The sequence below is a fragment of the Mesoplodon bidens genome (genome assembly GCF_964165515.1).
Source record: "Mesoplodon bidens genome assembly, chromosome: 7".
In the NCBI taxonomy this organism is placed as follows: Eukaryota; Metazoa; Chordata; class Mammalia; order Artiodactyla; family Ziphiidae; genus Mesoplodon; species Mesoplodon bidens.
This window is the reverse complement of record NC_138164.1, coordinates 24,761,530-24,773,997: the sequence shown is the minus strand read 5'-3', so window position 1 is coordinate 24,773,997 and position 12,468 is coordinate 24,761,530. Positions and strand designations below refer to the sequence as shown.

At 37.9% G+C, this 12,468-nt stretch overlaps 1 protein-coding gene across 2 annotated transcripts in view; it reads left to right on the top strand.

Moving 5' to 3' along the window:
• The window catches only part of ELMOD1 (ELMO domain containing 1), a gene marked incomplete at both ends in the record, with an annotated part of 62,768 nt that overhangs the window by 12,616 nt on the left and 37,684 nt on the right, over positions 1–12,468 (top strand). Inside the window, 4 exons of one of the 2 annotated variants that reach the window (XM_081238863.1) lie at positions 6,412–6,557; positions 6,695–6,723; positions 7,573–7,670; positions 10,979–11,108. In XM_081238863.1, the coding sequence (XP_081094989.1) occupies positions 6,412–6,557; positions 6,695–6,723; positions 7,573–7,670; positions 10,979–11,108 (403 nt within the window). Of the gene's footprint in view, positions 1–6,280; positions 6,558–6,694; positions 6,724–7,572; positions 7,671–10,978; positions 11,109–12,468 lie in introns of those variants that run through there. The other variant, XM_081238862.1, reaches the window with a different exon arrangement.

Genomic DNA, 12,468 nt, shown 5'->3' with positions numbered 1-12,468 from the left:
ATTTAATTGGCTTGTATACTAAGTAGGCTGAATACAAAAATACTCCTTAAGCTGTAATTAGAACCTTTTTCTCTAGGACGATTTAGTACTACAAGAACCTGATTATTATGGAGTCCTAATGCATAGACATAAAAGAGGCATCATTTGAGAACCTGGCCCACATACTGGGCAAACTTTACTGGAATTTGCACATGGGTTCCATAAGGGCAGATATCATGGAAAGATTTTTCCCTGACTTGTAATAGGATTAATGCCAACCAGTTATTAATATCATTACCATTAGGCTGATAACAAGTTAACAAGGATATTTCTCAATCTTTTCTTCTGTCATAGCTATCCAATAGTTGGAAGAATGGAAAACTTTTTCCAAGAGACCATGTTGTTGTTCTATAAAATTTCTCACTCATCTAATTAAAATGTTCCATTAATTATTTTCAGGGTTACTGTTTTTTGGAAGCTGATAATCTAAATCATAACAGATCTTAGAACATATTTGACTAAAACAGTTGAATTTCAGACTTCACAACATAGTAAATCCATTTTTTGTCTTTCAGCAGAATATGACTTCACATAGAAACTTCATATGTACTTTTGTAATGATTTTTGGTGATCATTTTATACATTTTAATTGTAGTTATAACTTTCTTCTTAAATAAAATAATATATACATACTAAAAAAAGAAAATATACCTAACCAGAAAAGAAAATTAAAATTACTCATAATTCCATTACCCAGAAAAACCACTGTTAATCATTTTGTTGTATATCCTGCCAGTCTTTTTCTTCTCGTTTATATATCATCATTAAATTTTTGGTTTTATTTACTAAAGAAAAAATATATTATTCCACACATGTTCTTTCCAAACATTTTTCTATTTGATAAGCATATTATGGACATTTTATGTTATTAGTTACTCCAGAATACAATTCTAATGCCTACAAAGGATTCTACCACATTTTAGTGTAGAAATTTAGTTACTTATATGTTTCCTCCATTCCCTGTGCCTTTTTAAAAATTTTATTAACATCTTTATTGTCTTTTTTTTAACATCTTTATTGGAGTATAATTGCTTTACAGTAGTGTGTTAGTTGCTGCTTTATAACAAAGTGAATCAGCTATATATATACATATATCCCCATATCTCCTCCCTCTTGCTTCTCCCTCCCACCCTGCCTATCCCATCCCTCTAGGTGGACACAAAGCACCAAGCTGATCTCCCTGTGCTATGTGGCTGCTTCCCACTAGCTATCTGTTTTACATTTGGTAGTGTATATAAGTCCATGCCACTCTCTCACTTCATCCCAGCTTACGCTTTCCCCTCCCATGTCCCCAAGTCCATTCTCTACATCTGCATCTTTATTCCTGTCCTGCCCCTAGGTTCTTCAGAACCATTTTTTTTAGATTCCATATATATGTTAGCATACAGTGTTTTTCTCTTTCTGACTTACTTCACTCTGTATGACAGACTCTACATCCATCCACCTCACTACAAGTAACTTAATTTTGTTTCTTTTTATGGCTGAGTAATATTACATTGTACATATGTGCCACATGGACACTTAGGTTGCTTCCATGTCCTGGCTATTGTAAGTAGAGCTGCAGTGAACACTGTGGTACATGACCCTTTGAATTATGGTTTTCTCAAGGTATATGCCCAGTAGTGGGATTGCTGGGTCATATGATACTTCTATTTTTAGTTTCTTTAAGGAACCTCCATAGTGTTCTCCATAGTGGCTGTATCAATTTATATTCCCACTAACAGTGCAATGTAAATTTTCTCCACACCCTCTCTAGCATTTATTGTTTCTAGATTTTTTGATGATGGCCATTCTGAGTGGTATGACGTGATACCCCATTGTAGTTTTGATTTGCATTTCTCTAATGATTAGTGATGCTACGCATCCTTTCATGTGTTTGTTGGCAATCTGTATATCTTCTTTGGAGAAATGTCTCTTTAGGTCTTCTGCCCATTTTTGGATTGGGTTGTTTGTTTTTTTGATATTGAGCTGCATGGGCTGCTTGTAAATTTTGGAGATTAATCCTTTGTCAGTTGCTTCATTTGCAAATGTTTTCTCCCATTCTAAGGGTTGTCTTTTCTTCTTGTTTATGTTTTCCTTTGTTGTGCAAAAGCTTTTAAGTTTCATTAGGTCCCATTTGTTTTTATTTACATTTCTGTAAGAGGTGGGTCCAAAAAGATCTTGCTGTGATTTCTGTCATAGAGCGTTCTGCCTATGTTTTCCTCTAAGAGTTTTACAGTGTCTTGTTTTACATTTAGGTGTTTAATCCATTTATTTGTTGTTTTTCCCTTCCTGCTTTTAATATTTTTTCTTTGTATTTAACTTTTGATAGTTTGATTAATATCTGTCTTAGCATGTTTCTCCTTGGATTCATCCTGTAGGGGACTCTCCACGCTTCCTGGTCTTGACTATTTCCTTCCCCATATAAGGGAAGTTTTCAACTATAATCTCTTAGAATATTTTCTCAGTCCCTTTCTTTTTCTCTTCTTCTGGGACCCCTATAATTCTAATGTTGGTTCGTTTAATGTTGTCCCAGACGTCTCTGAGACTGTCCTCACTTCTTTTCATTCTTTTTTCTTTATTCTGCTCTGTGGTAGTTATTTCCACTATTTTATCTTCCAGCTGTTCTTCCTCCTCAGTTATTCTGCTGTTGATTCCTTCTAGAGAATTTTTAGTTCCATTTATTGTGTTGTTCATCATTGTTTGTTTGCTCTTTAGTTCTTCTAGGTCTTTGTTAAACATTTCTTGTATTTTCTCCATCCTATTTCCAAGATTTTGGATCATCTTTACTATCATTACTCTGAAATCTTTTTCAGGTAGACTGCCTATTTCTTCTTCATTCTTTTGGTCTGGTGGGTTTTTACCTTTTTCCTTCATCTGCTGTGTTTCTCTGTCTTCTCATTTTGCTGAACTTACTGTGTTTGGGGTCTCCTTTTCACAGGCTGCAGGTTCGTAGTTCCCATTGATTTTGGTGTCTGCCCCCAGTGGCTAAGGTTGGTTCAGTGGCTTGTGTAGGCTTTCTGATGGAGGGGACTGGTGCCTGTGTTCTGGTGGATGACACTGGATCTTGTCTTTCTGGTGGGCAAGACTGCATCTGGTGGTATGTTCAGGGGTGTCTGTGACCTTATTATGTTTTAGGCAGCCTCTCTGCTAATGGGTGGGGGGGTGTTCCTGTCCTGCTCATTGTTAGGCATAGGGTGTCCAGCACTGTAGCTTGCTGGTTGTTGAGTGGAACTGGGTCTTAGCATTGAGATGGCGATCTCTGGGAGAGCTTTCACCATTTGATATTACGCGGAGCCAGGAGGTCTCTGGTGGACCAGTGTTCTGAACTCGGGTCTCCCACCTCAGAGGCACAGGCCTGACACCTGGCTGGAGCACCAAGAACCTGTCAGCTACATGGCTCAAAAGTAAAGGGAGAAAAAAAAAGAAAGAAAGAAAAAGATACAATCAAGTTATTAAAATAAAAAATACTAAAAATAAAAGAATTAGAAAGTAATATAAGAAAGAAAGAAAGAAGAGAGCAACCAAACCAATAAACAAATCCACCAATGATAACAAGTGCTAGAAAGTATACTAAAAAAAATTTTTTAAAAACAGACAGACAGAACCCTAGAACAAATGGTAAAAGCAAAGCTATACAGACAAAATCACACAAAGAAGCATACACATACACACAAAAAGAGAAAAAGGAAAAAATATATATATCTATATATTAAAAAGAAAAAGGGAAGAGAGCGACCAAATCAATAAAAAGATCTACCAATGATAATAAACTCTAAATACTAAACTAAGATAAACATAAAACCAGAAACAAATTAGGTGCAGAAAGCAACCTCCAAGTCTACAGTTGTTCCCAAAGTCCACCACCTCAATTTTGGAATGATTCATTGTCTACTCAGGTATTCCAGAGATGCAGGGTACATCAAGTTGATTGTGGAGATTTAATCTGCTGCTTCTGAGGCTGCTGGGAGAGATTTCCTTTTCTCTTCTTTGTTCACACAGCTCCTGGGGTTCAGCTTTGGATTTGGCTCCACCTTTGTGTGTAGGTCACCTGAGGGTGTCTGTTCTTCACTCAGACAGGACAGGGTTAAAATAGCAGCTGATTAGAGGGCTCTGGCTCCCTCAGGCTGGGGGGGGGAGGGAAGGGTACACAATGTGGGGTGAGTCTGTGGCGGCAGTGACCAGCATGACGTTGCCAGCCTGAGGTGCGCCGTGTGTTCTCCCATGGAAGTTGTTCCTGGATCACAGGACTCTGGCAGTGGCAGGCTGCACCGGCTCTCAGAAGGGGAGGTGCGGATAGTGACCTGTGCTTGCACACAGGCTTCTTGGTGGCTGCAGCAGCAGCCTTAGTGTTTCAGGCCCATCTCTTGTGTCCTCACTGATAGCCGCGGCTCACGCCCATTTCTGGAGCTTGTTTAGGCAGCGCTCTGAATCCCCTCTCCTCATGCAACCCGAAACAATGGTCTCTTGCCTCTTAGGCAGTTCCAGACTTTTCCCCAGACTCCCTCCCGGCTAACTGTGGTGCACTAGCCCTCTTCAGGCTGTGTGCACGCAGCCAATCCCAGTCCTCTCCCTGGGATCTGACCTCCGAAGCCGGAGCCTCAACTCCCAGCCCCCACCCACCCCGGCAGTTGAGCAGCCAAGCCTCTCAGGCTGGTGAGTGCTGGTCAGCACTGATCCTCTGTGCGGGAATCTCTCCGCGTTGCCCTCTGCACCCCTGTTGCTGCACTCTCCTCTATGGCTCCGAAGCTTCCCCCCCTCCCCATCTCTGCCAGTGAAGGGTCTTCCTACTGTGTGGAATAATTTCCTCCTTCACAGCTCCCTCCCAGAGTTGCAGGTCCTGTCCCTATTCTTTGTCTCTGTTTTTCCTTTTGCCCTACCCAGGTACGTTGGGAGTTTCTTGCCTTTTGGGAAGTTTGAGGTCTTCTGCCAGCATTCAGTAGGTGTTCTGTAGGAGCTGTTCCACATGTAGATGTTTTCCTGATGTATTTGTGGGGAGGAAGGTGATCTCCATGTCTTACTCCTCCGCCATCTTGAAGGTCTCTGTTCCAGTGCACTTATATGTTACAGACCATGCTTTTGTATAAGTCAGTTGGAATTGTTATTTTTAACACAGGCTGTTCAAGATATTGGAGCCAGAACAATTGAACAAAGGAACACAATCAAGGTTTTGGTTCAAATTCAGGGATTAACCACATCATTGAGGATATTAATTAACTACACAAATTCATCTTAATGACCCTGGATCACCTTATGTTAGAGCTGGGGGGAATTAGTGAACATATGAGAAAAAGAAATATCTTTTAGAAATGACACCAATAGGAAGTAATATAAATAATTCTGCCTTCTAGGAAAATAATTCTGCCTTATAGGAAAACTCTAGTATTCAGAGAAGATGGGTTGAATATAAGTTCCTGGATGATAAGTCCTCTTTACTTCTATAGCTTGAGTCATTTTGAGATGCTGAGCAGTTCCATGAAGTAGTAGACACTCACATATTAAAAACTAAAAGTTGGCATAAAACACAAATTCACATGTGCCAGAGGCATTGTGAATAAGTGCATGATTGGTGACCATATACTTTATAGTTTGTTATGGGATTATTGGAGTGAGATAGGGTGTGCAATGAAGAAAACTTTGTTTAGCAGGAGTCAAGAACAAATTGTCAAGAGGTGGAGTTTTTGGAAGGTTTAAATCAGAGAATGTTGAAGAACCAAAGGTCAACATGCTTGTTCAGTGAACTGTTGTGGAGGCATTCTGGCACATCCAAGAAGTATTGGGATTTGTCAGCAGAGAAGATGGTGGCCACACAACAAAGTCCTCAAAGAGGACAACAGTACAGAAAGGAAAGCAGAGGGAAGGGGGAAAAAAATGGGAGCAGGGGAAGAAATAACACAGAAGCCAAAAATAAGACACTAAGGAGAAGCTGGAAGTGAATTGGGGCTGGCTGAGAGGCTATTCGTGGGGGCAGAAGATGGCAGATGCCACAGCATGCCCTTTCCCTGTGTCTATGGGGGACAGCTTCTAAAACACAAGTGTTCTGTTTTCGAGGTACTGATTTGCTTTGAAAATATTTTTAGGCAAAGGTAGGAAAAGAATGGATCCCTGTGCTTCACTCTTAGTTTGTTGGTGTGTCAAATTTACTAGAATAGGGTATTCTGGAGCTTGCAGTCATAGTAAGTGTGTGCTTACAGACCTTGGGCTTCCCTCCCAATGATGGGTTTTGTAGCTACCTCAAATAAAATAACATGGGGTTAGAATAATGAAATATGCTTGTAAACCCAGGAGTCTAATGGTTGATTTTCTTCTGGGCTTGTTTGCTTGCTGGTGGTGGCTGCTTTCTATTCTCTTACAGAGTTCTATTGGAAGAGTGCTATCTTTTGTTTTTGACAGAATGCTGATCCAGGTGTGCCTGTATTTTTACTGTAAATTTTTGTGGCGTTGTCTGAAATTTGTAATGAGAAAGCTGACTGGAAGATGTGAACTGCAACGGATCTGTTATAATACCAAGCCTGGAGCTTCTAGAACTATGAAAATCGGTAAGCATGAAACAAAGCAGTAAGCAAAATGTAGGCTTTCTGGAATTGAGGATACACTGTTATTTTTCAGTATAGTAATTGTAAACCACTTGTAAAAGATAATTTTTGAATGGCTTTTTAAATCATCTCTTTTCCAGAAACATCACTGAGGGATTCAAAAAGTAAGGTAAGTAAAATTGTTCCTATATTTTTCAGCAACTTTTCAATTGAAGACTTACCTCCATCATCAAAAAGTAAAAATTTTAAGAAAGAAAAATATACTTTTGGCTATGAATACTAATGCAAACTGAGAAGAATGAATTGTTTTCCCATCACAAACCACTGTACTTTTTACATGAGAGCAGCCACTCAAGAATTTCTAGGCAGATTTATGACACACATATTACTTCATTGTTGAATTAATCCTTTTTTATACCTCTTTCCAAATCATAAAATAAATATTCCATGAAAATAAGAGCAGTGGTAACTCTCTGGTATTTCATCAATATCCAAATCATTTAACTTTATACTCAAGATTTTCCAAGAAAATCAAAGAAGCCACTATGCTAGCATTTATAGCACATAGTTAAGCATCCACATAAGACAGAAAAATCTGCTTCTCAAGATTCTTGAATATTTAATTTAATTTTGGCATCCTTAGGACTATATCCCCCATGTACTTCACACAGTCATAGACATAATGCCCATTAACAATGGAAGCCATGTGTGTTGAGTGAGAAAAGGAAAATATAATATTTCTATGTAAGTAGCTTAAAACAGATGAAGATGGTAAAAGAAAAACTTACGTATTTTTGTTTTGTTATGTTAATTACCTTAATCAGGAAAATTGTACTACCCCCAATGTGAAAATATCAAATTTACTAGAATTCAAATACTACATCAGTTTTTGCCTTTAGTTTAGTTTCTTATCTTCATATAGAAGTTTTAAACAAATATTTGAGGCCCCTATTTAAATAGACCCCACTTAAGACACCAGTGTTCATGACAAAGCAACTGATTGAAACATGTTTTCCAGCTACTGCAGACTTCAGTGAGTGTTCATCCTGATGCTATTGAAAAAACTATAGAAGACATTATGGAACTGAAAAAAATTAACCCTGACATAAATCCACAGTAAGAATATGTTTATTATGTTGTAAATATAAAACAGCAGTCACATGCCACATATTTAGTAGTTCTAAATACTCTATCTCTAACTACGCTCTCACACGCTCTTTCTCTCTCTCTCTCTTCCCTGCCCCAAATAATCATCTGCATGTTGTGACTTTCAGATGAAAAATAAAGAAAAAAGATGCCTTTTTCATATTTGTAAATATCAGCAGCTTTGTACTTCTGTTGTGATTTATACTTATGCTTCTGAGATGCAATGAATGTAAGAAATCTAGTAGATGCCCCGATATCAGAAGGTGAAATTAAGGGAGACCATTCGTCAACAGTCGCTCCATATGATGCCTGTGTTTTACATTAACAGTAAATGTTCAGATTGTAAATGTGCCTGAGCTGATTCTGCTCCATAAAGAATATTTCTTCAGTTCATGACAGGCTGATAATCTTGGAGACAGTTTCTACCTGCTTGTGAAGGAGACAGGCATGTGTGGGAGAGAGAGAGAGATAGTTTTTATATGAAGACTTTAGAACTTTGTAATTTAGTCATCTCATCTTGAAAGTATTAAAATGCATTTGGCGATGTACATGACATTTAAAATTAGCTTTATATTTTCCATTGTGTACAGGAATTTTTCGGTAAAATTTTAGGCTAAGGATATTGGGTAGAATAAATTCTGTATGCAGATATATTCAGATAAAGTTTAGGTAAGTAACAAACTGTCTTTTAGATGTGCATACTTAAGAACTTCAGATGTTGTCACTAAAGAAAGTTTTTACTTGCCAAAGATGAGGAGCTGTAGTCAAAGGGAATTTCAGAGTGCACTTTGCATGGGTCTGTATCTTGAAGGGATTCTAGTACTAGCTGATTGAAGCTCATCACAAAACTCCATTTCCACGTAGTCTCCATAGTATTCTTCTGTAGAAGCTTCAGCTAATTAGCTGCCTTTTCCTTATTCAGCCATTAAGTGTGATTTCATTATACAGTAAATGTCTTTCTGAAACCTTCTGACATATTTTATTTCTCTGGGAAGCTGGTAAGAATGAAATTCATTTTAAATTAAGTTGAACCAAAAATTTATGATTACAATTAGGCATGAGAGATATATTAGACCTATAATCATATTTAGAGATTGGGTTAGATTTAATAGCAAATCTTTTCAGTCTCTTTTATGAAAGTTATATATTTCATTCAAAGGTGTTTCCTTACCATCTATTCTTTTGATTTCCTTTAGGGAGAAAAAAATCCTTATAGGTAGTAGATTGTGTTTTTTAAAGCTCAATATGGATTTTAGTGGGGTTTTTTTCCAGGTTGACATTGACAAAATGTGATTTTTTTTAATTGAATAATTTTCTGGAAAAAAATCAAGAAATAGAGAGGGCTGGGGGAAATACCTTGTAATTTATCAAGCCATTACTACTATTAACCTTACTTTGTTTTATACATTTTTTTCAGGTGCCACTTAACAGTGGTGGTAAGAATTACTACAGTAAAATTGAATTGGGTCCCTTGTTTTTTTCTTTTTTATTTCTCTCACTCCTTTCTTTCCCTCAAAATTAACTCTCTGGGCTTCCCTGGTGACGCAGTGGTTGAGAGTCCGCCTGTCGTTGCAGGGGACACGGGTTCGTGCCCCGGTCCGGGAAGATCCCACATGCCGCAGAGCGGCTAGGCCCGTGAGACATGGCCGATGATCCTGCGCGTCCGGAGCCTGTGCTCTGCAACGGGAGAGGCCACAACAGTGAGAGGCCAGCGTACCGCAAAAAAAAAAAACAAAATTAACTCTCTTCTCAGTCCTGTGTTGATTTTATGGGTGACGAGTACCACAGTGCCATTTTCCTAAATATCTGATTTAGTTTTTTTTTAACTGAACACTCAATTTTATTTAAGTTTAGTATTCTGGGTTATCTGACACTGCCTTCTATGTTTGGAGTAAGCATACAATCCTAAAACTTAAATTTTTCTATTGCCCCCAACTTTACACTTAACCTCTATACATCTCATCTCCCCCCAAAAATATGATTATGACACTCATTGTGATTATGGTGACCCCCCCAACTCCAAAAAAAATGCTTAAATTTAGTGAGTGAATTAGAAGTTGGAGTATATTGAACAGTAAATCCTAGGCTGAATCATATGCAATTGCTATTGTTGAATCACAAAAGTGAATAACTATAAAGAAATTAGCAGGAAAAAATAAACATGAAATACTACCTTTAGATTTAAAAATGCCATCAAATGAGTACAGAAAGATAATTTATGTAACAGTAGTTTATAGGAAAAAAGGATCTTGGTGATTATTTAGCCACCTGTTTAATAAACTTGTAATGTTATGTGACTGCTTAAAGAGACCCTATTTTACTTTCTGTGTTGTAGGAGAGAAAAACAGCATTCAGATCACAGGAAGTAATGATCCTCTCTATGTCACGCTTGCCAGATTCTTTTTTGTTCCAGTGATACGTTTTAAGGGGACTGTTAATCATACAAACTGTGCATTCAAGAAGACTGAGCAAGATAGTAAAACATCTGAAAACCATGTCCCATGAGAAGGAATTGAAGGAAGAGGGGAGTTTTTTTTGTTTGTTTGTTTGTTTTTAACCCTGGAGATGAGAATAGAAGAAAGAATTCTTCCTGTCTTAAAACGAATAGGCATGGCAGGGAAAAAGTGGAAGTGAATTTGCTCTGAGAACAGCGTTTGAACCACTTGGTGATAAAGAAAGCAGATTTTGTTTCAGCATAAGAATAGGCATTCAGATAAGTAGAGCAGTCAGAATGGAATGGGAAATTTTGTAAAGTACTGAGTTCTTTCTCTTGGCATTGCCTTATCTGTCAGGGGTGCTCTGCAAGCAGAGGTATTTTTATTGTTGTTGTTTTTATTTGCTTTGAAATTTTTCTTACCCCTAAGCCCCTGAGGGCTATTTCTCTCTCTCTCACTGACACCTCCCCACACACACCCTTTTGAAGTGTTTCTGATATATCTACCTAGGGGAGCTAAATGATCCCTAAGAAACCATGATCACCTATATTTTCTACATCTTTCAAATCACTTGCATAAAGAGTTCCCTTGTTTTTAAGCCATATTATTGCAATTTGGCTTAAGAAAAGGCTGGAATGAGAGGTAAATTTTAGCCAAGTTCCACAACTGTCCATGTGGAGCTTCAGTTAAAAATTGTGCTTCTATTAGATAGATCCTATTTGAGCAATTTCCAAATATTATATAAATATGAAAAGTCCTATTGTGCATACATCAAGTGAACAAATGCCAGAGAGTGTGGGTTTTTTTCCTCATGTGTGTTTCTTCTATTTTTTAACATGTTAGGTTGGGAATCTCTCTTCAAGCTTGCCTTCTGCAAATTGTTGGGTACAGAAACCTTATTGCAGATGTGGAAAAACTGCGCAGAGAACCCTATGACTCTGATAATCCCCAACATGAAGAAATGCTTTTGAAGGTTAGTCCTTGAACACATTTCAGTTATTCGCTTAGGTCAGCTAAATGTTTGCCAAACTCCTGCTGTGTGCTAGGTACTGCTCTGGACATGGCGGGGCACAAAGGTGAATACGACATGGACACTGAACTAATTGGTAAAGCCTACATTTTCTTGCTGGTTCAGATGTTGTAGGTAAATTTTTCAATAGAAAATTCATGTGAGAAGTTAAATATAATGCCAATTTTCATTTGGAATCTGAGAAAGCATCAGAGGTGATTTCTATGGCCTGTCACATTTGGCTCAAGTTTAGATTGTTTAACTGTGTTGAAAGCCAGTAGGAGAAATAGAATTTGTCAAAGAGTGACCTAGGATTTCCATTTATGACTTTTAATAGACATCAGAGAAGATGAAGTTGGTTTCTGCTTCCACAATAGCTCCCTGGGGAAATTACCCAAGATCTTAATGCTGATTATTTATTCATGTAACTTGAGTATTAGAAGAGTAAGTAAAGGTTTACATATGGTGTATTAAAACTGTTTGAAGAATAATATGCAGTTATAAATACTCCTTCTTGGCTGTCAAACAAAACCTTAAAAATCATATCTGATCTGATAGTGTATTATGACACATCAATAAAACTTTAAAAAATTAAGACAAAAAAATTAAGACAAACCTTTAGAACTACTAATCTGAAATGTTTTATAAATCCATTTCTGAAAATAGATGCTTTTTAGGATGGAGTGCTTCTTTATCCTTTCCTAGAATTCAAAAATGCAGTAATGAAATTGGAGGAACACATTTGTTTAGCTGCCTTAACTTTATTTTATTGAAAGATGTAAATAGAAGCTGCCATTTTAAAAATGTATCCTGTTGTGTTTTTGTGTGGAGTGTGTATTTTTGTGTATGTGGGTACTTAAGCAGATGATTCATTTGTCTCTACTAATTAGTGCTAGACCTGATGTCAATCATTAAAATTAAAGAGGCCTGGACTTCCCTGGTGGCACAGTGGTTGAGAGTCCGCCTGCCGATACAGGGGACACGGGTTCGTGCCCCGGTCTGGGAAGATCTCATGTGCCGCGGAGCGGCTGGGCCTGTGAGCCATGGCTGCTGAGCCTGTGCGTCCGAAGCCTGTGCTCCGCAACGGGAGAGGCCACAACAGTGAGAGGCCCGCGTACCGCAAAAAAAAAAAAAAAAAAAAAAAAAAATTAAAGAGGCCTCATTCTTACCAATGGTTTCTTCTTCCCTTTCTCCTCTGCTTAATTTTAGCCAAGCTACTGGCTGAGCTTCATCTCTTTGACTGCTTTTTTCCTTATGTTCTGATAGAGATAGTCAAGTTTAATAAAATGAACTCAAGGTGGGAAATAAGAGGTGATGAAAGAGA